Source organism: Pteropus vampyrus, unplaced genomic scaffold (assembly GCF_000151845.1).
Source record: "Pteropus vampyrus isolate Shadow unplaced genomic scaffold, Pvam_2.0 Scaffold363, whole genome shotgun sequence".
NCBI lineage: Eukaryota > Metazoa > Chordata > Mammalia > Chiroptera > Pteropodidae > Pteropus > Pteropus vampyrus.
Window position 1 is genome coordinate 1,796,729 of NW_011889144.1, and position 26,176 is coordinate 1,822,904.

The 26,176-nt window shown below is 44.9% G+C and overlaps 1 protein-coding gene, 1 long non-coding RNA gene and 1 other non-coding gene across 4 annotated transcripts in view; 1 reads left to right on the forward strand and 2 right to left on the reverse strand.

Moving 5' to 3' along the window:
* Window positions 1-6,501, reverse strand: part of RASA3 (RAS p21 protein activator 3) — a 115,522-nt gene extending 109,021 nt beyond the window's left edge. Inside the window, exon 1 of the mRNA XM_011379550.2 lies at window positions 6,347-6,501. Within this exon, the coding sequence (XP_011377852.1) occupies window positions 6,347-6,401 (55 nt within the window). The 5' untranslated portion in view covers window positions 6,402-6,501. The remainder of the gene's footprint in view (window positions 1-6,346) is intronic.
* Window positions 6,502-11,176: 4,675 nt separating this feature from the next.
* LOC111731335 overlaps window positions 11,177-26,176 on the reverse strand; it is a 40,883-nt gene continuing 25,883 nt past the window's right edge. Inside the window, exons 2-4 of one of the 2 annotated variants that reach the window (XR_002777086.1) lie at window positions 17,000-17,219; window positions 12,185-12,428; window positions 11,177-11,473 (exon numbers count right to left, since the gene is read on the reverse strand). This is a non-coding gene — a long non-coding RNA (uncharacterized LOC111731335). Of the gene's footprint in view, window positions 11,474-12,184; window positions 12,429-16,999; window positions 17,595-26,176 lie in introns of those variants that run through there. The other variant, XR_002777085.1, reaches the window with a different exon arrangement.
* LOC111731339 lies at window positions 13,702-13,808 on the forward strand. The gene has a single exon (XR_002777087.1). It is a non-coding gene; the product is annotated as a U6 spliceosomal RNA (small nuclear RNA).

Sequence of the window (26,176 nt, forward strand, 5' to 3'; positions counted from 1 at the left end):
ATTCAGTCGTGCTGCAAGCTCTTTCTTTTTTGGGCTGAGTACAGAACCCCACCCTGACATTAGGGTGAAAAGACTAGACAACCAGTGACGACCCCATGCTCAAGTGCTGTGATCTTATATCTCCTCTCTCACCTTGGACCCTCCAGGGGTGACCAGCACCTGCAGAACGCGATGTCCAAGTCCTCATAAGGCCCATCCATGTGCCCCACTCTTCCCACCCAGCTCTGCATCACACAATCATTCCTCCCTTCTCCAAACTCTTCACGGCAGGCTCAGGGCTACTGTTCCCAGATGCTTGCCCTTGCCCACCTGCGAGCACACAGGTGTGGCTATCTCTTACTGATGTATTTGTTTAGTGGGAACTCTAATTTGTTACAAGATTAACATAACAAATAGCTTCAAAATTACACTAGCAGAACATCTATCAATAAAGATCGGAGCAGTGGAAGTATCTTTGTTCACACAAGTCGTTAAGCTCCGTAAAAAAGATCAAAGAAACTGAGAGGCAGAGAGAACTTGGATTTGTCTGAAGTTGCGGAATTAGCGAGAAACATAGCTGTGACTTAGTCTTGGGTCTCCAATTCCAAGTGTAGTTAGTTATAGCCTCCTCTCCTCAGCTGGTTCCCAGGGGCTCTTGTCCCCACAACAGCCTGATGGCTCCATCTGTGACCACAGCAGCCTTACCATCTTCAAGGGCACCTGGAAGCATGAAATCCGACTTGCAAACCTCACTTCTCAGGCCTTAGCAGCTACTACTTCTGGTTGCCCCAGTGAATACATCCACTGCCTTTCTAAACATGTGCACGTCTTGTGACTAAGACATGATGCGCCAACGTTCTCATCCCCCAAGCACCTTCAGGAAGGTGTGAGTGTTCAGAGAGGCAAATCTAAACGTTTTCTACCGAATGTTATATTCCAACCAAGCGATTCTGTCTACAGGGCCTCCTCAGGAGCACACGCTGGGCTCACCTGCCCGACACCTATTCTAACGTCCATGGGGGGCTGTATGGGTTGCCGATGGCCCTGCTCAAAGAATCGTCTCTGAGTTTCTGCATTCAGTTCAAGATCACATCTTCACAATTTCTTTCCTCTCCAACTCCTACTCCAGCGCCCCATGGTCAGTGACCACCAAGGCCAGCTCTCCCCGATGTTTGCCCACAAGAGCCAGCAGCCCTGGTCCCTCCCTCATGAATACTGACCACTTCCTGTCCCCAAAAGTGGCCACTTCTCTCTTTCCCAGCCCTTCACTAGCCCCCATCCCTCAACCACCACCACCACCACCGCCATTCAAATCCAAGATCATGGAGAAAGGAAAGACAGACAGTATTAAGTGGTGAGGAAAACAAGAATGTTGGCATCGAGCAAACATGGGTTCAAATCCCAGTTCCACTATTCCAGGCTGGGTGACTTTGAGCAGGTTATTTAATAAGTTCTACAAGTCCCCTTCCTCAATGTCAATGTCATGGAGTTGTGAGAATTTAAATTATAATGAGATAATACCCACGAACTATCTACTTAAAGTCTGTATCCCTCTCTACCCCCACGCACATACACAGCAAACCCACCCCCTTCCCAGGCAAAACCTGGAGCCACGGGCTGAAATCACCCCTGGCCCGGAGCCCGGCTGCTCCCCAGGCATAAGCCCAGTTTTGCACATTAGTCCTTAGAGGTTAAAAATAACACAGGCAGCTAGCTGAGCTCGGTTAATAAAATATCCAGGTTAATTTTAGCATCAAAAAGCTCAAGAGAATATAAAATCCCTGATGCCAAGAACCACGTGCGGCCCCCCCGGCCCCTCCCTTACACTCTCAAACACACACACACACACACGCACACACACACACATGCGCGCGCGCACAAAAAAAGCTAATGTCACTTATATGGCTCCCTTAAATTCACAAAATATTTTCTCTAATTGAGAAAACAATTTCTTCTTAGCCCTGTGAAGACACTACAAGTAACTATTTTAACTTTTTTAACAGGAGGATCACCACTTCATCTGATCCTTACAAGACCCTGTGACAAGCACACTACTGTTTCCCATGAAGGAAATCGGGTTACATACAACACTTTTAGCAGAGTGGACCTAGAACCCTGAGATCCCAACCACTGCGATCTGGGCATTTTCACCATGCCCCCTCCTCGCCAGCAGAATGGCCAAGGGAGGCACAGACTAGGGACCCTCAGCCACAGTTCCCTGTCCTCCTCTCTCTAGGCACCCTGAGGGACCTCCTGCTTCTAGAGGGATTATGTTTACAACTAGGTGGAGGGAGGATAGGTAACCGCTGGGGCAGGCCCCCCCACAGGGCCACATTGTGCTGAATCGGGGCGGGGGGGGGAACTATCAGTTCAGATGTGCTCATGCTGAACCCGGACTGTCATCGCCCTTCTTGGTGGACAAGCTCTGCTCTTACAGAGAAGGACCATGAGAGCTTGCTCCGTGCGCAGTGCACTGGATCCAAGGAGAAGGGAGAGACCGGTCAGAGGGAGTCTTGCAGCAAGGAACCAGGCGGAGCTCGACCTTACATGAGACACACACACCAACACACCAAAAAGATCCAAACCGCACCCTCAGACTCATGATGAAAACCAATAACAGAGCAAGAGGGCTTTTCTCACTCCGAATTACAAGGCCAGGATATTTTTTAGCTTGAGAGAAATACTTTTGCTCTTAAACGGAAACATTTTCCGAGATATAAGATGACACTTAAAAAAGAGTCCTAACTATTAAGGAAAAAAGAAAAATAATCACTGGGAAGTAAAGCTATCTCACAATGCCTAAGGGAGTGCTGGGTCCAAAATAACACTGCCCAGCAGATGTGCTCTCATTGTGGGTTCTTCCCCCAATCAGTGCCTACAAATCTTCAAGTTGCTTCCCTTCCAGCGCTGAAGTCCTGACTCATGGAAAGTCAGAAGAACACACTTCCTCAAAGTAGCCATCTCATAGGAAGTGCGGTCAGTCTTACACGACATGAGATATTGGTGTAAAAACAGTAATAACTGGTACCAAAGACAGACAGTGTTTAAGATTTTTAAGTGTCCAGTAGAACTATCCAAAATAACTCTGAAAGATTTAAGTGTAGAAAACAACAGGTTCTTCAAGACAAGGATTCAAAATAGTTACAATAAAAATACCTCACTTTTATTTGGCACTTTCTTATGTATTGTCTCATTTGCAAAAGGTAGAAGAAAAAAGAAAGGGGAAGAAGAAAAAAGGAAGAGATTCCTCCTATTTTCCCCAAGTTTTGTCTCTCAATGAGACCAAGCACCATCACACTTTCCAAAACTGTTTAAGAACTAAAAGGCCAAGGCTTTCATACCTAAAAATCTCTTCATCCCCTCCAAAATGTTCTGCTTTTTTTTCTTAGCAACAGTAATGGTATTGCTTACTAGTATAACTTTAGGGAGAATTTTTCCTTTTGTCTTTTTCTAGGAGTGAGGGGGCGGGCATTAATGTAAGCCTGAACAACACTGTCTTGTAATCTCCCACCGGATGCAGTAGACAATAATAGCCTGCATTTTGCAAATGGAAAAAAGAGTCTATGAAAGGGGAGGACACTTGCCCTGGGTCATCCAGCAAGCCAACAGCAGACATGGGGCATGCAGCCAGCTAGCCTGGAGAGAAGGCTTAGAGATGAATGGATGGCCCGCCAGTGTCTCCGAACAAGGAGAGGCGAGTGTGCATGTGACTGTGTGTGCAGTGACTCATGCATGTCTGCCCCTCCTCTGTATCAACTGCTGTGTCCCTCATCATCATGTCTTCAAGACCAGGGCATTCAGGCAAGTCAGAGCCAAGACTGGCCACAGAGGACTAAAGAAAGAAATCAGCATACCACTTACCATGCTCAGGATCATCATCATCCCATTCTACTAACGAACATTCCCTCTAGTTAACTGAGACTAAGCCCCCAAACCAGCCCACCCACAGTACACCTTCGGGGTTTCCAGCCCAGGCTCTAACTCAGCAGCACAGCCTTGACCATTTCTGCACTCAGATGCAGGAGGTGCCCTGCCTGTGCCCTCTGTAGGCCCTGGCTCTCTGAATGCCTCCAGCTACAAAGGCCAGTCACAGATGTCTCCCTCTTGCAGCCCAGCGCTGTAGGTGAAGACCCTCAGACAGGCGAGAAAACAGGGGCTTCTCAGAGCCCCTGTTTTCTCCCTGAGGAGCCCCTGTTTTCTCTCCAGTAAGTTGGACAGCTGATGCACAGGCGTTTCTGCCTCACTGCTGTAGCCCCCAAACATGGGAGGGAGGTGAGGAGGCTCCAAAGGTTTTAACAATACCCAGTCCCCACATGGAGTTAAAGACAGCAGATGTTCCAGTCACTGCACTAATCCTCAGCTGATCCGACAGTTTCTCTCGCTTGTTTAAAGTGGAGCACACAAGAGAGAACGCCTAACCCAGCAGCGTCTTCTAACCCCGTTCCTTCCACACTGGGACCTCCCCACCACCCCCCGCCTGTGTTGAGGTCCAGAGCCCTCCTACAAGCATGCACTGACAGGCCAGCAGAGCTGCTCTCCTGGACCTTCAGGTGTCTCCTCACTCTTCTGCTTCACATATTATGCCATCCTGGATAGAAATCTATCCTCTCTGCTTAACAAATCACAATTCCAGAATCCTCCTTGAGTAGAGTCTGAGGTGGGCTGGCCATGCTGGGCCTGGACCACACTATACCCAGACCCATTCCAGCCTGCTGCTCCCGGAAGCCTGGCACATTTCCCCCACGGCCACACCCTCACTCCAATGCCCCCTTCTTGCTCCCCTTGATAAGGAAGCACCTGGAATCCTGCAGGGTGACATCCCCCACACAACTCACTGGACCCAGGCATTGGGTGAGGGCTCCTGATTGAGGGGACCCTAAGAGAGACACTTTCCCCTAATCCCCCTTCAGGTGGTGAGCAGCAGATTTCAACCAAGTAAACAAGAGAAACCCTCTCTCTCCAGGCAGACTCCTCAGGGTTGAAGTGCTGCCACATCCTATCTGCAGTGCTTCTGAGACAAATATCAACAGCATCTCAGCAATGATCCATAAACCAAAATAAAGCAGACAGGAAACAACACGCTGAATTGGGGTAGCTGGAATTCCTCAGGCAGCATCAAATGTCATCAACAACTGACATTGCAACAGCCACTGGGTGCCTGGCTCTGTTCCCTGTGGCCCTTTTTACATGGGAATGAATGGGAATGTGGAGCTCGCCTAGGGACAGGGAGTTCAAGAGGTGAGAAGGACCCTGAGGATGGCGACACTCTGGGTCCTCAGAAGCCCTCTCCAACATGAACTGTCCTCTCACCCCGCATATTTATGGCATTAGTGTGTAACGGTAATTCCAGGCACCGCTCTTGTTTGAGGAAGGCAGAGAGGGAGGGGGGGCCAACTTGCACATCACTCTCCTAAGATAAAACAGAACTGGGAAAAAGCAAATCTCTCCAGATAAACCCAGGAAGTCCAGATATAGCCCTCCAGCTCACTCCAGAGTCTGCATTTCATTTACCTCCCCCAGCTCTTCAGTCCACTGAGAAAGGCAGAATCCTCCCCGGTGACATGGCCTGAATGGCAGGCCCTGGTGGCCAAAAGCTCCCTCCGCCAGTTCTCAATGGAAGGTGGGGGAGGGGTAGCCCCAGTGTCTTCCTGCTCTAAGGAAGCCCTAGGCCAGAGTGCGTGCCACACATTCACACCCAGACATATGCACACACAAATACACATTCACCTACACAGATGTGTGCACACACAGAGACACATGCATACACAAAAACACACACATCCACCCACACGGACCTGTGCACATACAAACACCAGTCAGCAGCCCGACCTAGCCTCATGGCCTTGGGGAAACCTGTGGAAGAGCTTATACGTTCCAAGAAAAGGAAGTTTCTTGGTGCAGCAGCTGAGAGATGCCGAACCCTGAGGTCGGTGAATTTGGCACCTCAAATGCACGCATCCAGAGAGTACCACACGCACTCACGCATTTATGCACACACTCATGCACACACAGGCACGCACGCAGGCACACACTCCTAGCGGGGACGGGACCTGCGTCCTGCACCGCACCTCCCCCTCCATACAGGCGACCCCACCCCCCGCAATGCGCCTCCAGGGACTTGGGGCCGCTAGCGACGCAGGGAAGGCGGGAGAGCTGCGTTCCCCGGAGCCGCGGGGCCCGGCTTGGCCCAGCCAGTCCTCTGGGGGAGGTGAGGAGGGGGCTGCGGCTGGCGGACCGACCGTCCGCAGGAGGTGGGATGGGGGCCTCGACCGGGAGCGCGCATCTCCAAGAGCAAGTCAGGGACTTGGGGACGCCGCCGCAAGACCCTCAAAGACCCCGCGGTCTCTACCGGCTCCCGGGCGCTCACCGATCTTGATCTTCACGCTCTGGAAGACCCGGAGCCCCTCTTCCTCCACCGCCATGCTGGGCGGAATCCGCGCGCCGAGCCCCGCGGAGCAGCCGGAGCCGGAGCGACCGCGCAGTACCCGCGCTCAGCGCCCTACCCTGCGCTCGGCAGGTCCTGGGCGCCCCAGTCGCCGGGCTCCGCCCATTGGCCCTGCCCAGCTCCCCATTGGCCAAGACCCGCAGAGGGGCGGAGAAGAGGTGGCTTGTCCCACAGCACGATCTCAACTGCCCATTGGCCAAGTCCCGAAGAGGGGCGGGTCTGTCTCAAAAGAGGCATCCAAAGGGACCCGGAGAGGGGGCGTCGGGGAGGGGACCAGGAATGAAAGGACTTGAGGGGTTGCGGGGTTATCGAGGGATTAAGCGCGGGGCGGCAGGAGGTGGTGAGGCAGGGCAGAGGGGACCGGACTGGAGGCGGCGGGAGGCAGAGCGCGGGGGAAACTTGGCTGGTAGGGGGAGGGAACCAGGCGGGGCGGGAAGTGGGAGGGGGGATGCTGGGACTGAGCCAAGTGCAACGCTGTCTGCCCTCGCTGACCCCCAGGCATCTGCAGGGTCCCTTCCTCACCTCATTTACTTGTCTATCTCAAAGTGTCCTCCTGACTTCCTCTCCGCTTCCCTCCCTCCTCCCTTTTATCTTCATAGATACACAACAAAACAACAACAACAACAAGCAAACACACCCTGCATATACCAGAATACAAGCTTAATAAAGATAGAGCCTGTTATTTTCACTGCTGTATCCTCACTTCCAAAAAAAAAATGCTTAGGTGTGTGTTGAAAGGATTAAGGACCATTCTTTACCCTAACTCCTCGAGCCTTCTTCCAGTTCCTCAATCATTTGCTCGAGTTTATCCTCTCAAGACCTTCATATGTGGTGTTTACTGGTAGTTTAAAATGGAATTTAAGAAAGCAGCTTCTCCTTGGTTCAAACCCCAGTGTTGCCGCCTCTAACTCCTGGGAAGGTTTCTGCAGTGCGTGCTGTTGTGCGCCATCCAGACTTTTCTCAAGACCAAGGCTTTGCCTCCATCAGGATAACTGAATAGCACCCCTCGCTCCTGAGCTTCTCAGAGGATTGGCTGAGGCTTCCGTAGCAACTGCACTGTGGTTAAGCTGCTTCTCTACCCAATCCTTTTCCCTCAAATGCTCACAAGACTTTTTTTTTTTCTGAGAATAATACTGATAAACTCCTGCCTATAGATCTCTGCCTCAGAGTCTGTTTCTAGGGGAATCCAGCATAAGACAGTTGGGGCCAGGAGTATATAGGAACAGCCTCTGTGGTGGGATTTGAGAGCTGGATGCCCACTGGCACATCACTGGTGGCACAGCAGTGCTGCCATATTTTAGCAGTGGTGAGCTGTAATGGAAGTCTGTGAGAGGAAACACACTGGCAGGTGCAGTATCTCAGGCACTGTAGAGGTTAAGAAAAGCAATAATTATCTGAACTGTGGAATCAGGTGGCTCTTGCTGAGGACAAGGCAATGAAAAGATCACAATTTAAAGAAAATTGTGAGAGCTTCCTTGATACCATGTAAAGACACCCTCATCTCCTGCAACTAGAGAACCAAAAGAAAAAAAAAGAAAAGAAAATGCTGTGGATCAGAGCCAGGATGTAATCATGAAGATAGCAGCACTCGAGAAAAGGTTGAATGCTCAGCCCAAAGTCAGGACCCTGGTAGTGGAGAAGAGAGACTCTGAGACTTGGGGGAGGGTCGTCTGGACTAATGCACTCAGCAATCTTGAATCCCAGATTTCCCTCAATTTCCTGGATTTGAAGAGGTGTCCCACTTCTCCCTGTTAAAAGCAAGTACTATCTGTGCTTGAAGATGATGCGGAGACCTCTGCAAGACAATGAAAACACCTCAGTGGTCTACCTCCAGCTCACTCCTCCACAACACTTGCATCACCCAGCTGGGTAAGCGCTGGGCCTGACAAAAGAGGAAGTTCATATCTGCAAAGAAGCTTTAGGATGAGGAAATCTGTGCCAGTGGGAACTGGGAAAATAAATGCAGGACCAGATTCAGAGAATGTTGTATTCAGGGGAGGCAGAACATAAAGGTAGATCAAGGTTAGAGTTTACTGATATGGGATCATTCAACCATGATGCAGGGTTTGGCACCCTGTTAAGGACTGCACGCTGCCAGTATGGCATTTGGAAGCTTATAGAAAGTAATGTCCCATACTAAATGAGGTGGAAATGCCAAATAGGCGTGGCAGACAGCAGAGGAAAGCATCCAAATGCTCTGAGAAGTGGCACAGGAGAGTAAATATACTCCATAAAACCGAGAAACCTAAACTAGGAAAGCCCAGAGGACACCCCATTTACAAAGGTAATGAGGAATGTGCTGGTGAGATCCTCAGCAGTGGCTGGCCACTGTAGGACTGGGCTGAGGGTAGAGATGTTGTTACAGGGAGCATCGGGCTCCCTGACAGCAATGAGGATGATTGGATGGTGACATAATAGGGGCAAGGTTGCGACATTTAACCATCAGAAGCAAGGTAGGTGCAATTATTGTAGTGAGCAGCGAAACTGGAGTGACACCCTGAATTGCAAAGAGCTATAGAGATGGTCAGCCGAACATGGCGTCGGGAGCAGGACAAATAGCTAGCCAGCACGTGTATTGCTCAATTTATACAAAGGAAATCAAAGATAAGTATCAGGAGGCTGAAGAAAGTTGCCCCAATAAAACATTAGAATCTCTTGCCCAGTTTCCAGACATGAACCACTTCTCATCCTCAGAACCCACTGACTGGTAGAGAGGACCTGGCTATAAGTATATATGGTAAGGATTCTCTTAGGACTTCCCCCAAAGAGGACTGTGGCCATTTACTCAGATAATTGTACACCTGAAAAAGGAAAACACTTAGATATTTTGAGGGCTGTTGGTCTCAGGGTCTGAGTTGACATTTGTACCCAGGCACCCAAAGAGTCATCGTGCCCCCGTTAGAGTGGGACTTGTGAGGTCCAGGAGTGGCTCACAGTTGGTCCACTGGATTCATTGACCAACCAAGTGATCATTTCCCCTGGCATCAAATGTAAAGTTGGTATGGACATATGTGACAGTTGTCAGAACACCCACATTGGCTCCCTGGTGTGTGAGTTAAGCGTTATCCCAGCAGGGAAGGCCAAGTAGGGTGCCAAGATGGAAAACCAAAAGCAATAATACATCCTGGGCAAAAGATCTATACTGTCCTTAAAAACCTAAAGCGTCATTTCATTCACCAGTCCCATTGCCTATACCAAATAGGTTCTAGAGGATGACAATGGGCCATCACAAACCCAGTGACACAGTTGCCCTGTCTGCAGCTGCAATGCCAGCTGTAGTGCCACTGCCAGACCACATCAGCACAGTCTCTGGTCCATGGACTATGGCCATACAGCTGGCAAAAGCACTTTTCTCCATCCAGAATAAGGAATCTCACCTCCATCGGGTTTTCCCACCCTCTGATATGATATAGTCCAAAGAGATCTAGACCATCTACCTGGACAGTCTACAGAATAGCAGTTTGGTTTGCTATATTGATGACATCATTTTAATCAGCTAGTTGAGCAAGAAGTTGGCAGTCATCGGAGATTTTGATAAGATGTGTGTTTCTGAAATACATGTGCTCTAAAAGGTAAGAAATAAATTTATGAAGATTCAGGGGCTCCCCATATCAGTGAGGCAAGATGTTTCCGAGCACGGGCCTCTCTCTCTAAGAAGCATGAAGACCTATGCAGCATACTTCCAGGATTACTTTCTTAACAAAATTCGACCACCACAGAACTGCGCAAGCACCATGCTTTCTCAAATTTATGTTCTTCACAAAAGAATTTGTCTAGAAATGTAAAGGAAGTGACATTACATCTGTTTCGAAGCTGAGAAAAGCCACTGTGGGATTCTCCAGTCTCTCTCTTTTGCTGTAGCAATTGAGAGGCCTCATTTTGAAACTCAGAGATAAGATAAAAGCAGCCTAGACCCTTGAGTCACCACATATAGAGGGCAGCCACCTTTGTAAAAGTGAGAAATGAACTTCTGTTGTGTAAAGCCAATAAGATTTGGAAATCATTGGCATAGCCCAAGACTATCCTATCCTCACTAATAAAATACCTTAAAAGAGTTTATATGGAATGTCATTTGATTAATATCAATGCACCTGCCAATTTGAATTAATAGCAAAATATAAGCCCAGATACCTAACGGATTTACCTGTTAAACAGATATGTGTAATGCCTTGATTACTTATTACTAAGACCATTTGTTCAAAATGACTATTTATTTTTATCATAGTAAAGTTTGACTTGTTATTTTTGACCCTAATTAGCCAAATGTCAAGGTGATTTTTGAAAATACTTCTGAAATCAGCAATTAACCAGACTCCAAATCTTGTCTTCCTAGCTATGACAGGAAGGTATGTATTTTTTTTCTCCTAAAATCTCTATCAAATTATCCCAGAAGAAATTAAAAAAGAGGGGTATCTGATTCACATCATTTAGGAGGAGGATTTGCTCTCAAGACAATTCTGACACTTGATTCTCACAGCAGAATCACAACACAGGCCCTAGAAAACCCTATATCTGGCTCACAAGATGCCTCCTGTCCTGGGCACCAGACACTGGAGACCCAGTGATAAATGCAGCAACAAGTCCCAAAATGGTCTTCGGCATTGTCATGACCAGGCCAAACAAATCTTATCAGTGGCCAGTAGGAGGTGCTCCTTTTGTAAAACATTGGATTGAGAGACTCACATTATAGTAAATTTCAAAAGGGCAAAAAATGTACTTGTGAGCCCATCATTTTAAGGCAAATATTTTTATTTCCTAATTTCCTTCGAGGTTTTGTTAATATTGATATACAATTTTACACAATGGCCATACAAGTTGTTTGAATGACTATTTACTCTGTTTAGTGATTCATTTATTTAGCAAACCTTTACTGAACACCTAGCATGTGTCCAGAACCCGCGCGCTATGTAGGAATACCAAAGAAATACAACACACACCCCTTAACCTCAGAATACTGGCGGGAGCTGTGTAGGTGCCACTAAATCACTGGAGAGCTTGCCTTCTCCACAGCATTCCCTCTGCCTGCAGTCTATTCAGTTTGGGATGATCCTGCAAAAAAAAGATAAACGGAAAAGAAAATCCTAGAAGTAGACATGGTCTCTAAGGTATAGATACAATGCCAGGACTGCATGAAAAACCGAAAGCCCGTTTCTGAGGATGTGGTGGCTATGGGAAACTGAAGAGCCACTTTGGATGACCCGCCAGGGGATCGTCTTCACTCCTTCATGTAGCTTAGTTGCCATTACTCCAGTTTCGGGGGTGTGGGTGGCACAGAAGAGAGTGAATGGTGGCAACTGGCTGAGGAGGAATTCTGCCAACCTGTGCATCATGGGGAGGCCCGGTGACCACAGAGCAGCCAAAAGACAAAGCTGGGGCTCAGGAGCAAATGCAGCACCTGCCTGTGCATATTAATAAATTTTATTTAACTACGAGTATAATAAATGATTGACTGGCACTACTTTTATTGTATTTGTGATCTATGATAAACCACTTAAATTCTTTTCTATTTCTTCCAAATAATTTCACTCTTTTCCCCGATTATGTGGAAGTGTCCTCATCTGTGAAACAGGGTAACAATAGTACCTGTGTACAGGGCTGCTGTTGGGAAAGTGAGTTGGTATATGGAACAGTAACTAGGCCAGTCAATATTGGGCAAATAAGAAAGTCAGTTCTCAGTGGCTTTCTCATCAATCACTCCCTTAGGGCAAGGGAAGAGCTTTCCTCTCTTACCCTCCTGACCCAGAAAACTGAAATGAATACCTGGTAGATGATGGCTCTCCTGTGACGTATGCAGGGCCTGCAGAAGTCATTGAAGCACAGACAGCAGCTCTGGCTCCGGGATCTCCGGATGTGAGTCTGCGAAGGTTCCCTCACCAGGAAGTCGGTTGCTTCCAGGCCCCCACATGCTCCCAAGCACAGAGACCTCTGAAGCTAGGCAGAGGGAGGCCTCTGGCGATCGAAGGCAACAGTGGGCCCATGTTCACACTGAGATCCTTGCTCACCTCTGTGGGAAGAAAATATTCTTCAGAAGACATTATGCGCACAAAATCACCAATGTTCACTGATAACCAAAACCCAGAAACCTGCCCTCTGACAGGTAAATGGCTAAACTACTCAGCAACAGAAGGATACAAACTACTACTGATCTGCAACGACTTTCTTGAAATGACAAACTATACAGATAGGGAATAGATAGTGGTCGTCAGGGGTCAGGGGAAGGGGAGGAGGTGGCTGTGACTGTAACAAGGCAGCAGGAGGGACCCTGAGGGACAGGAATGTTGTGTATTGACAGTTGTGGTGGCTATACAAACTTACATGTGATAAAACTGCACATTTCTAGACACACAGGCAAATACATGCAAAATTGGTGTAATTGGAACAAGGTTGGTGGATCATATCAATGCAATCTCCTGGCCGTGACCTTGTACCACAGTCACCACAGTCATGCAGGATGTCACCATTGGAGGAAACTGGGTGAAGGGTACCTAGGATCTTTGTATTACTCCTTATAATTGCATGTGAATGTACAATTATTTCAAAATTTAAAAAAAAAAAAAACATTTAAAGAACAATATGGCGGTGATACCAACACCTGCCATTCTTGCTACAGCCCCACCTGGGCCCACATCCTCTCCATAGGGAGGCTGAAATCTGACTACCCACAGGAAGGGTGTGACCTCATGTTTACTCACCTTGCCCTGCAAGGAAATCGTCCCCTTGTTGTCATGAGAGGAAGGCTGAGGCCAGAGGAAACCTCAAAGTTCTCACTTGCAAACACCCTGCCATCCCCGTTTGACCCCAGGAGACCCAGCCACATCTGAAGACTGCGATTTGCACCTGCAGCTTCACAGAGTCCAAGGGCAAAGCCGGCTCCTGATGCATTTTTTTCTCTTAAGGGTCTTTCCCAAAATCTTCTCGGCCTCTCTGGGCCTTATCTCCATTTCCCTCAGGAGCAAGCAAGCTTTCAGTAACCCAGTCGCTCTCTTAACTTTAAGATTTGGGGCTACATTAATGGATGGTGAAGTTCTCTTGACAGTCACTCTCAAACCGAAATTGGATAGAGAAGCCTCTGGAGCTCCCAGTTCCAGAACTGCTCAAACTTCTTCTTAAAAGACTCACAAAAGTAAATACATTTTAAGTCATGACCTGATACACTCACACAAATTTTACGAAACAATACTTATCCTGACTAATATAATGTGCTCTATAATTTTATATGTTCTATTCTAGCTTTGCATAAACTAATCTGGGTTATTTAATTTAAAAATCCATTTCAGGTGCTCGCTTCGGCAGCACATATACTAAAATTGGAACGATACAGAGAAGATTAGCATGGCCCCTACGCAAAGATGACACACAAATTCATGAAGCATTCCATATTTAAAAAAAAAAAAAATCCACTTCAGGACCCTCAATTACATAGTAAGCCACTGGTGTACTGGAGGTATTGGCTCACGAGCTCCAAAGATTAAATTTTCAGGAATTTTGCCCACTGGTTGTTAAATGTGACCATTATTAAAAATTAAATTCTATAGGCTTACAAAATTATATACTTTACAAAATTATATAAACCCAACTCTTGAGTTATCAATGTTTATCATATAGTGGAAATAAAATGTAATGACCTGCCCTTTGTATCTCTTCCCAATTTGGAATAATTACATCATGGAGATCAGAAAATTTACACTCTCTCCTCTTCTTTTTCCCAGTCGGTCGTTAAGCATTTACCAGCACATCATTGGTTGTGACCCACAGTTTGAAATGCCCTGTTCTAGTTAATTCCCCTCACCCATCCCACCTTTGTGTTTAATGTGAAGAGACTGATGGATGGTTATGGGAGAGCCCAGGACACAAGAGTTCAAGCTGGAAGAGGTACCCTCTCTTTTGATTCTGGTCCAGTGCTGTCACCCCCACAAGTTCTGCCTCTCGACTCACCCCACCCTGGAGGTAAGGACTGCCTGCACGCAGCCGGGCCACGAGACTCTGGGGCTAGAGGCAGAACCCCTTCCCTCTCTAGGGCTGATCATGCCCTTCTGAGATGTGGACATGGGATGGCGAGAAGCTGGTCCCTGCTCCAGGCACATCTGCTCTGCCCACGTGTGTCCCAGGCCCCACGGCCAGCTGGATGCTGGTCTTCTTGGTCAGGCAGCCGATATGCATGCAGCACGGGGCAGGGTGCTGGGAGAGAGAAGGCAGTCGTGGAGACCGAGTGCCCAGCTTTGGGCAAATGTGAGATTGTTGCTCTCCGTCACGCTGATACGGCCCTCTCCTCCAGTGTGCTTCTTCATTTGCCCCTTCCAAACTTGTTTGTGACACATTATTTAGGAAATAAGGGAAGAGAAATGAGAGTGACTAAGAACATTAGCCCTTAGAATTGTTCCTCCAAGGCTGCCCCTAAATTAGAAAGAATGTCTGACAGAGAAACTGTATGTAGTTACGTGTTGCTGGACATGATGGGCCACTAATGCCCTTACAAAATGTTTAATTACAATATTCCAAAGTGTTTTTCCCCCCCAAAGTGTTTTTCTCCCATCACCAATTTGAATTGCTATGAAAGCAACAATTAGGGAAATTTAAAAGAATGTGCTCATAGTCCCACCTGTCTTACATGAAAGCTATTTTTGTGTTTCTATACTCATCTTCAGCAGTCTTGTCTCTGACATTTGATTTTCACATAGTTGTAATCAAGATCCTAGACAGCTAGAGCCTCAGACCATCCGTTTGGAAACTATTGCATATCCCTTTCTACATTTTAACTGAATGGGCACTGAGGCTCTGAGGGTTGGCCCTGGGCGGAACCGCTATACTGGGCTCTGCTAGTCCCCTTTGCATATCTGAAGGGGATGAGTTAAGCGAAGCCACAGTTTCACTCTTCAGTTACAACTCTTTACCCAAATAGGTTTAAATAAAAACAGACAGAATTAGCAGGGCCTCTTTTCCTCTGGAGGAAGAACAGCTGCAAACTACAGTGTTCCTCTAATGAGGTAATGGCCCCATACAAGAACATCGATGAGCCCCAGTACCCTAAAGTTCTCCAGCCTTTATTGTTGCCATTCCCACTCCAACCACCCTAGACACAGCAGCTTCATGAAGCCTCGGAAGAAGGAAGCAAAGGCAACTGGAAGACCCACAGGACAGATGGGGCCTCCCGGGCTGAAACACCATGTTTGGGAACTGCGGGTAGCAGGAAGCCATGAGGCTCCCAGCTGGATTATCTTGTGTAATTCTAGCTAAATTCTGGCTCGCACAGTCAGAGACTCAGAATATAAATTTATGGTGCTGAATTAACTAACTCCTGGGATGTTACCTGATCCTGTGACCAAGTTACCTTTAAAATAAATATGTAGACTCTTAGGAGACATCTCAGTCTTACTGAGGTAGATTTTTAAAACATAAATTTGTATTTTATCAGGCCAGAAATTTGGGATGAGTTAGAGCACGGTCACTACAAGCCACTCGGCACAGGAACAAACATCTATTCTTTACTTCTCAGTAAGAGGAATCCTCTGGAAACTTGATTCAGGCCATGTCACTCTTCTGCTCAAACCCTGAACTAGCCTCCCTTCTAAAATCTCAAACCCCTACCATGTATGACCTGATGTGATCCAGCTGTGCTGTCCTCTGCCTTGACCTCCCACTGCTCTTTTTCTCACTGCTCCAGGCCACTGGCCTCATTGCTGTTCCTTCGAGCTCTCTCCTGACTCGGAATCTTTCACTTGCTGTTCTCTCTGCTGCTGGCAGGCTCTGTCTCTAGATAGCTGCATGTTGCTCTCTCTTCTTCCTTTGGAACTTTGCTCAAATGATACTTGTCAGAGAGATTTCAAATAACTGCCCTCCCACCTGCATTGATTCTCTATCTCTTCACTCTGCTTTATTTTTCTTCATAACATTTACCACTGCCTGATCTACTATTTGTGTAATTGATTGCTTATTGTCTGTCTCTCCCAGACTCAGTGGGGTGAAAATATCTAATTTATAACTCACTTTATAATACTAAACAAAACACTAATCTACATTCAGACTGATGATGCTTTTGTAAGGTTTTTTTTTTTCCCCCCAAATCTTTGAGAATCTGCTTCATGGATGAATTGGCACATTCAAGGAGTAATAAGAATAATAGTGCTGATGATGTCGAAAGCTGCCACCTGCCATCTGCTGCGAGCCATGCCATGCTAGAGCGTCACACTCTCGACCTCACTGGACTCTCACGACAAGCGGTTAAGGTCCTTATGACCCCCACGTTATATAAGTACAGAACAGAGGTTCGGCGACTTTCCCAAAGCCACACAGCTAGTCTAAGAACTTTTAAATAGGCAGTTCTTCATTGTACGAAGAAAAAAAAAAAAGTCCAGTCTTTACCGGGCACCCTTTCTGCTCACTCTGAGAATCAAAAGTCAGGCTTTTGGAACTTCATATGCTGTAGTTTTTAAACCCTGGTGAATACAAATCTATAAACAGAAAGGACTGTAACTCAGGGATGATTGGGTACTGGCCCAGCTTCTGGAGCTAACCAATGTTCTCGATGTTTTTTATGCCATCCCCGAAGGGGTTCTCAGCCCGAGCTGAGTGACTCACCACAGCTCAGCCAGTCACTTCCTTCCTGCTTTCTGGAGGAAGGCTTCCTGCAGGGGAGACAAGAATTGCCACTCCAGCCACCTCAATATGGTTCGAAAAGCCAGCAAGCAGTCTTCTGTTTGTGTGTGTGGCCTGTTTTCTCTGATCTGACCTCCCTTTACACACACATACACACGCAGGTTACTTTCACATCCATTTAAATGAGTAACTTAGAAAGAAACTGAAAAAAAAGAAAAGAAAAGAAAAGAAAAGTTACTAGACTCAAATGGAAATTAAAAGGTGGATCAAAATGAGAGTTAAGATCTATGGCATCATAACTGTTGTTGTAATTGAGGATTTTTTCTAATTTAGCAGCTGTTCTGAACTTGATGACTGATACCTATTTTAAGTGGTGAGTCAAGGATCCCAGAGTTAAAGTTTGATGGGTTTTGTCGGGTGTTGAGGAGATGGGAAGCCACCAACACAATTTCTGAACCACTGACCCAATGGCAACGTCTTGTTGGTAGATTTCCCCAATTCCTTTCCAGGCCTCAATGCTGAATTTAAAAAAAAAGACCCAGGACAAGAAACACATACAGATTTAGTCTGTTTTACTTTTAAGTGGATTTAAGGCAAAGAGTTGGAAAAAACAAGCAGAAGCAACTGCTCCAGCTCAAAATGAGAATCTAAGATTGACATTTCATCTCTGGCTCTATTCTTGCCTGTTCAGTGTATATTCAAATTGTGTGTCTTAATTGCCCAATGAAATAATCAAAAATACAAAAAAAAATAAAAAATGGTTGTATAGTATTTTGAAATTTCTACTCAAAAGAACAGACTTTGGTTCTTTTTCAAGAAGATCTTATGCTTTTATTTCATCTGTTTTCATATTTTCTTGTTCTCTAAACTCAATGCCAGCATTTAAACTATATATACACAGGCACAATTTTGTGATTATCAACATGAGATTCTCTTAAGATAGACTCAGACATTCAAAAGCCTCTGTGCTAACAGAATTTTTTAAAACTCCCAACCATATCCATAATGCCCTTGGAAGCTTGACTTTTCTATGAGATTTTCAGAGCTAATTGGCAAGACCCAGCTCGACCTAGAGCATTGGCGAGAATCACCAGCTATATTTAACTTCCCGGAGCTATACTGAAATGCTTAATTCCTGGCGAAGTTACTGGGTTGAGTAACAAGACTATCCAAGACTCTGAGAGGCCCATGTTACCACTAATCTCAATGCTAACTTTTCTCCCAGAATACAGGAAGCAATGAGAGCAGCCAAGGTTTCTGATGTTCAGTGTGTAGCAGACACCGTGATAAAGACATTAAGTGCACAAATTCACTGCAATGCTCAGTGAAGCTGGTAGTAAGGTGGGACTTACACGATTTCCATCATGGCCCCAACAGGCTGCTGTGACACATCAAATTCCATTCGCTGGCCCATGGCAGACCTAGGGGCTCAGGGCCCACGTTGCATCTGCTCTGTTATCTGCAGCTCATGGTTATGCTCTCAACAGCCCATAATCATTGTTCTCTGCTGTTTTGGCAAAAGATACCAATCCCCAGACTACAGATAATCACATGTAGAAGTCACCAGCAGTCAATAACACACGGGGCAATTTCTCAGGTAGCAGAAAATAACCTATACTATGTGCTTTTTATATCTTAAGTCACCTGCGAAATAATGGGGATATAGCAAAAATTTATAGGGCCACTGTTTTTACTTTGCCTCAAATTTTCTCCTTCAGAAATAAAAAAGAGATTGCATTTTCAATCACATACCCACTTCAGTAAATCGTCTTGTTTTTTTTCTCTGTCCCAATAAAGGTGTTTCACATATTTTTACCAGGACTGGGCAACAGTGACATATCACCGACAAAGCACAATAAATTAAAAAATGTAATTGAGTAAACAGGTACTGATTTCAGAACATCATCCTTTATTCTCTTTCCTTAAAAAAGTCTGTGCTTACCAGTCTCAGTGTTACTGAAGCAAAGCAAGTGTTTTTTTTAATGACACACCTATTGCACTCAAATATTAATTATGCCAATTACAAGTTTCTCTTCATCACTACTGATGGCGTAATTTGACTGCAAGTGCCTTGCAGATATATACACTTGGTGTGTCAGTAACTCAATCAACTGTTAGGTTTATTCAGATTTCTAAAGGAGATGATGAGCATGTGCCACCTGCTGGAAATCATGACGATGTCCTCAAGTGAAAAGAGAAGCCCAGAAGGTGGCCCCAGAGCAATCCTGGCAAACTTAGGCTCCTGAGTCGGCAAATCTCTGGCTGGGTCAGGACCCCTCCATTTGGTCAGACCACAGCTCCACCAGCCAATTGGAGTTATTCCAGATCTTGCCCAGTCACTGGGTTACAGGGGTGCTTCGGTCGAGACTTCCCTGGGCCTTCATCAGAATGGTCTGGATCCCAGCACCTCCCAGAGCAGGTTCTCAACTCTCACTCATTCTCAGGCAAGCAAACCAGGCTTGTTCACCCTGTGGCAAAAGGGTTTCCCACAGCAAGAGTGGCAAACCCCAGATCCGTGTAATTTTCAAGAGTCTGCTTGTGTCCCATTGATCAAACCAAGTCATGCGCCAAGCCCAGGCTCAGGTGCATGGCCACTGAGCAGTCTGTCACAGTCTCATTGTTTCTTTCAACAAAAAATTTTGCTGTTTCTAAATAATCTTTAAAGTAACTTGTGAGAAATGGGAAAGGCAGACTAGTGTTGACAAGGTTTCTCTAATTCTAGATTCTAGGGGGCCAAGAATCAAGTTAGGCTGCCCCAAACTGTCCCCATTCTAGTATCCAAGGAAACCTTAGCCCTGGGTGAACTGAGACACTAGGTTACCCCATAATTACCCTATGAGATTCAAACTATTGTCACTCCATTTTACAGATGAGAAAATTGTGGTTTGGAGACAAGAAGCGATTATCCCAGAGGCTCTCGTAAGTAAGCAACACGGCTGAGGTCTGAGCTTGAGCAGTCCAAAATCAGAAGCATGTTTAACATTTAGGTAAGTGCTATTGCCCTGTCTTAATCACTCGTTTCATTTAAAATAATGACTGCTAATTACTTTGGTCTGCGTTAAAAAATAAAATTCAAATTTATCTTCCAAGACAAAGGTTTGCCGTATTTAAGAATAGTCCAAAGAATGCCACTATTTCTGAAGAAGTGTAAAAATGCTTTGAAGGGTATCATCATTGCATCAGCAGGTAGTCTTCTGATGAACTATTGGTGCAGTGTTAGCAAAAATGATTATGTTGTCCTTCGTTAAGGTCCATGTCCAGTGCTGTACTTCGTGTGATAATTGCTGACTAAACATGCAGGCACTGTTTTAAGTACTTAGCATGTAGTAATTCACTCAATTCTTCTATATTCCATAAAATAGATGCTATTGTTAGCATTCTTTTTTTTTTTATAAAGTTGCCAAAGACGACATAGCAAGTAAGTAGTAGAACCATAATTTGAACTTGTCCCTTGTCCCAAGTACATGCTTAATCACCACACACAGTGGCCCCTCTGCTTAGGCATAAAGGTCCAAGATAGATCCCAGGCAACAGTGCACAAGCTCTTTCCGTAGAGCTGCAGTATATCCTATGCTTGAAAGAACCACCCTCATTTGGCTGAATAAGTTCTCATTGGTTGATTGAAAACCAAGTGACCTACCACTTCCCACCAGGTATTCTTCTGGTGGAGGTATGACAGTTTAATGGCCAGCCTGGTCCCTGCCCAAGGAAAGGGTGAAGGAGGCAAATTCATGATCTGAAAGACTAGAAATAGGACACGTCTCTTCCATTCCCACTTTTCTGGCAAGGAGTTAACCAATGACCACTGCCAGCTGCAAGTGGGAGACGCAGACACATTTAGCCATATGCCCCAGAAGAAAGAGAGAATGGATTTTGGTGGACAACTTGCAGACTTCACCACAGAGCTTGTTGTAACATGAATTTGCATTTCCTGGTGTCATGCATCCTTTCACAGTTTTAAAGCCAATGTATTTCTTTTACTGTGAAAAGCTATTGATCTTTAGGGTTCATTTTTCTACCAAGTCTGTGGTCTTTTGTACTGGTTTCTTGGTACTCCTTATTTGTTAAAGAAATTAACTTTTTATCTACGATTGTAGTTTGCAAATACTTACCCCAGTTTGCTTATTTTGTCTTCGGACTGTGTTTCCATTGTTTTTTTGTTGATGATATATCCTATTTTTATGTTATCAAATTTATTAATCTTTTATCTTTATTTTATTTTTGTTTATTTTAAAATTATATTTATTAATCTTTTATCTTCTGGAGTTTTGTATCATACTTAGAAAGACCCTTCTCTCTCATCTTATTTTTAAAAGCTCTCATATTTTCATTTACTACTTTCATGCTTTAAATTTTCTCTAGTTAAATTTTGGTTAATCTAGAATTTATTTTAGTATAAGGTATGAGGTATGGATTGAAGTTAATTTTTAAGATGGCTATTTAGTTGTCTCAAGACCACATGTGAATTAATCCTTTCCCTAATGACTTGAAATGTCATTTTTATCAGTAGTTTCCTGTATAAACTTGAGTGTATGTCTGGGCTTTCTCATTTGTTTATTGATCTATTCTCTACCAGCACTACTCTCACCACCAGAAGTCCTTTTTCTCAGACATTTTTGTAACTAATTTTGATTCTATATCTTGTCTAGTTAAAAAATAACTCACATTGTTTTTTTTCAGAATCATTTGCCCAGTTGGCATGGCTTTGCTCATCATTTCATTGTAAACCTTCTGAACCTCTCTGTTTTAGGCATGTTCTTGAACAGAGCATAAAGCTGGGATTTCCTTTGTGATTCAGCCTGGTTTTTAATAGGTGAGTTGTGCTTATTTATGGGTATTCATTAATAGGAAGGACACAGCTGGCCTTAATTTTATCATCATATTTCATGTTATAGTTTCTAGTTATAATTGCTCTTCTTAAAAAAAATTTACAGTGTCCTTTCGTTTGCTGTGTGTTTCTTAGTTTGGAAGGGTGACATTTTTGTTCAGGGAGATATTTAGTCACAGTTTTTAACCCCTTCATGACATAGTCTTCTACTTTTTCAGATATGTGTTTTACTTGTTTCTTTCCCTTTATTTTATATGTATTCTTTATCTTTGTATAGATCCTGCGCTGGTTTCTTTCTGATTGTGACTCATCTTGGAGTGCGGTGAGTCCTCCCTGATCAGCCATTTATAGGAAGTTTCATCGGGGAGCCCAGGGCCCTGTCCTGCTGGCACGACTCCTCTCAAGACCGGGGCGGGCATGAGAGATTCCTCTCCCTGCCCACAGGTGTGTGTGGGGCAGGCACTGTGCTTCCCGCAGGTGCATTTTATCCAGTGGCTCTATCCCTACTTTCATGCCAAGTGTCTTCTGAAATGTTGCTCACAGGTCGGTAGCCGGTGTGCTTTAGATCCTCACAGGTGATGCTAGTCTTTTCTTCCTGGAACTTTCAGATAGTTGCTCATTCATACACTCTGAGAGTCCCTCTGGCCGGGTCTCCATATGCTCACTACATCCTGACACCCTCAGCCCTGGGTGGGATCGTCTCATGAGTCACATCTTCTTTGCATTCTGGGAAATTTTCCTCTACTATGTCTTAGTAATTCCTAACCCTTCTTTTTTTTTCTTTACTCTGAAACTCCTAGTGGTCAGACATTTTACTCCCCAGCTGATAACCTATGCCTCTCCTCTCTCCTCATGTATTTCTCCATTTTTCCGTTTTTTGGAGACATGTTCTGAAGATTCACTTGGCTCCAGCTTCCATCTATTCTGTGGGATTTTAAGTTCAACAGTCATATCTTTAATTTCTTTCTTGTTCTCTGCCTATTCATAAATAGCATCTTGTTCTTACTTCATGGATATGCAATATTTCTTGAATCTTTCTGAGGACAATAATTAAACTTTTAATTGAATTTTCTTTTGTTTTCCAACTTAGCTATTTCCTCCAAGGTCAGTTGTCTTTGTGTATCTCATTACTCTCCTCTATGTTGCTGATTTTCTTCTGAAAGTCTGACGATATTTGGATGTTTGGGTAGGTTAAGAATCCATTGCTCATTCTGATGAGCTGCTGTGGGTTTTCCATGGACTTCTCTGAATGAAAAAGGGAAGCTGTGAGCTCTGTGTCCACAGATGGGGTTTGTTGGCTGAGCTTTATTTAGGATAGATGGATGAAAAGCTGGCAGAAGGCTGGCAATTTCCCTTCCTCTCCACCCCTGGATATAACCCAACCCAAGCCAGAATAAGGAAGATTTAATTCTTAATTCAGACCCATTCTACAAGTTGTAGCCCAACCCAGGCTGACTCAAGGTCTTTAAGAAGCGTTCTCTGGTGTCTGCCTGCTGGGAACCCGCCCTCTGTGAGTGAGGGGAGAGGCAGAAGGAGACGGAAGGGTAGTTGCTGGAAGCTTGGTCACAGACAATTATACCCCAGTTACACCCCAATTACACCCACATCTCAATGCCTCTCTAGGGTTCCTTCAGCAATATAACACCAGCCTCACTGTCACCCTCTTCTGCCCTTCCTACTGTCCAACACCTTCCATCCCCTTTCCACCTTCAGAAATTATTTGTCATCCTATTTCCTATTCTCTTTGCCATTATAGGTTTATTCTCCTTGTACCTGTTTTCTTCCAATCCAGTGGAGCCTAAGGAGGAAGGAAGCTGTGCATGTGCTCAGTGCACTCAGCAGCCCACTATATCACACTCGCTTGAGTTTAGAACAGATGCCCTCATCCACAGTGCCCAAAGCTTTGTGGGTATTCTGCTACTTCAAGAAACCTCTTAGTTTATAGTATCCCAGAGGGCTTCTTAAAATACAAAATGAAAATTAGACTTACCACTCTTCTAAGAGTTTGAGTCATGCTGAGATTAGAGAGTAAGTTACTGTCTTTAGTCATGCTCTTGTAAATGATACCCTGTAGTAGGTTATCTTCTTAAAGAACAACAACAACAAAAAAATTAAAATTACAAGAAGGAAATGATTAAGGTCTTTTCAAACAAAACTTTGTGGGCCTATGCAGGCGGGTGCTCTGAACTTAAGCTTCTTTAGATTCAGGGTGAATCTGCATTTTTTCCTACAGAGGGGCCAGTGGTGCAGGAGCAGGTGAGAGAGCCTGGGAAGCAGCAAGGGGAGGTCGGGGTAGGATGGGCATAATAAGAATCTTTGGGTTTGGCAGTGAGCAAGCAAGATTTAGAAATCTTTACTACTGTGGTCTCCATAAAGACCTGAGGCCACGAACTTGATTTGAAAGAGTCCAGTGAGTGCAGGTTATGGGGAAGCTCACACAGTGGTGGAAACTGCTTGTGGCAGCGGAAGAAGGAAGAAATGGGGGACCCAGCAGCCCGCAGTCAGTCATGTTCCTCCCTCATCTTCCCAGATCCAAGGTGTTAGTGACACTCAGAAATGAAAATCCTTTGCCCGTAATCTCATTACCTCAAGGAAAGCAACCGCTTGTCTTCAACTAAAGACCTGTTGAAACCTTCAAACTTTTATGCCCTTGAAACCAAGGTATCTATTATGTCATCTACAGAAGAAGGTGAATTACCACCATTGAAACGCTTCAGGTCTATTTCACCAAGACATCTCAAACGCAAAAGTCTAAGCAGAGGGAGATGTCATTGAACCAAGAATCAGAACACCTGGTTCCAGCTCTGTCTCCACCCTAGCCGGGCCTATCTTGTAAGGTTGAAATGAATGATTATTATTACTGCTTACTGGATCTGAGTGCCGTTTTGGCAAGAATAATTTCTATTTTTCAAAATTAAGTAGCTCAAGAGTGTTTCTGGTCCAAGAATAAGATGACTACAGAACATTTTTCTGACATTTAAAATTCAATTTTGTCCTGAGAGGAATAGCTTTAAAAAGTCATCAACTTATTATTAATGAAGTAATACTTAGTAGGGGAGAGTGTAAAATGCCTTTGGAAGAAGACTAGAGTCCTATTTTTAAAACAAATATAACTGTTTTAACCAATATAACTGTAAAACTATAAAGCAATATAACTGGATTTCTGAGGAACTCGCTGTATTTTCCATATTTTAACTTAGCAATGAATGTCCATTTTGAGGCTTAACAGAGCACTCTTATTCCAGAAAGTTCAAAGCACTTTAAAAATCCTTCAAGTGGCAACATGAACCTAAAGATCTTGCAAATAGCTCTTAGTTTTTCTAGGGGTGGAATAAAAATAAAGAAGGTCAGTCAACTAGAAATCCACAGATTTTTCTATTGAAGAAGCTAAGTCACCTCTCTACCTTTTCCTGAGAGGACAACTATCACCAATGTCTAACACTAGGTAGAAACAGAAATTACTTTATCATGTGGTTTTAGATTCTTCAGGTTAGCCTGCTGACTCTAAACAGCTCAAGACAGAAAAGGAATTTACCGGAAGATTCTGGAGTCTGTCATAAACCTCAAAAAAAACTGGGCTTGCAGATCTAAACTTGTGCCTTGTCTCTCAGGGTTTTATGGGTGTCTCAGTGTCAGCACATGCTGAGACAGACTAGCCAAATTGAAATACCATTCCAATTTCTAAAGAGATCATTTTAATGATCCAATCAACTGGGGTCCTGGCCAAGGGGAGGGATGGGGGCATCACATGCTAAGAATATGGCAGTTAGGGGCAGGCCTAGGGAGCTGGAGGGTCATGGGAGCTGGGAAGACACCCCAAATGGTGTCTGGAACACCCATTTATAATAAGAATGTAATTGGAAGAGAGCAGAGATGATGAGATCTCTCCACAGATTTGGGGAAGGCATAAGAACAGAAGTTAAGAAGCCCATATCTAATACTTCCAGGACTGAGGAACCCTGTTTCTTCAAGCAGTTTCTGTCAACCTCCCTGAGAAACAGTTTCCTTATAAAAATATGAGACTGAACTAGGAATAACAATCTATCCATGCTTCTTGAGCATTTTTTTCTTGCTTCCACATCATTCACATGATCAACCTCCTCCACTGATAGAACTTCTCCTTCCATACTGTCAGGGGTGAATTCCAAATGGCTATGTTGGGGAAGGGGGATGGAGGATGGCACTTAGAGGGAATCACCAGGACTAAGAGGGTTCATCGACACCTTCTGGGGAGAGGGTTGGGTACACTGTTTGAACTCTACCCACCGGATTCTAATTCACTTGGGGTCCTCTTCTTACCCACAACTCCCCCTTGAGAGTCACTGTTCTAA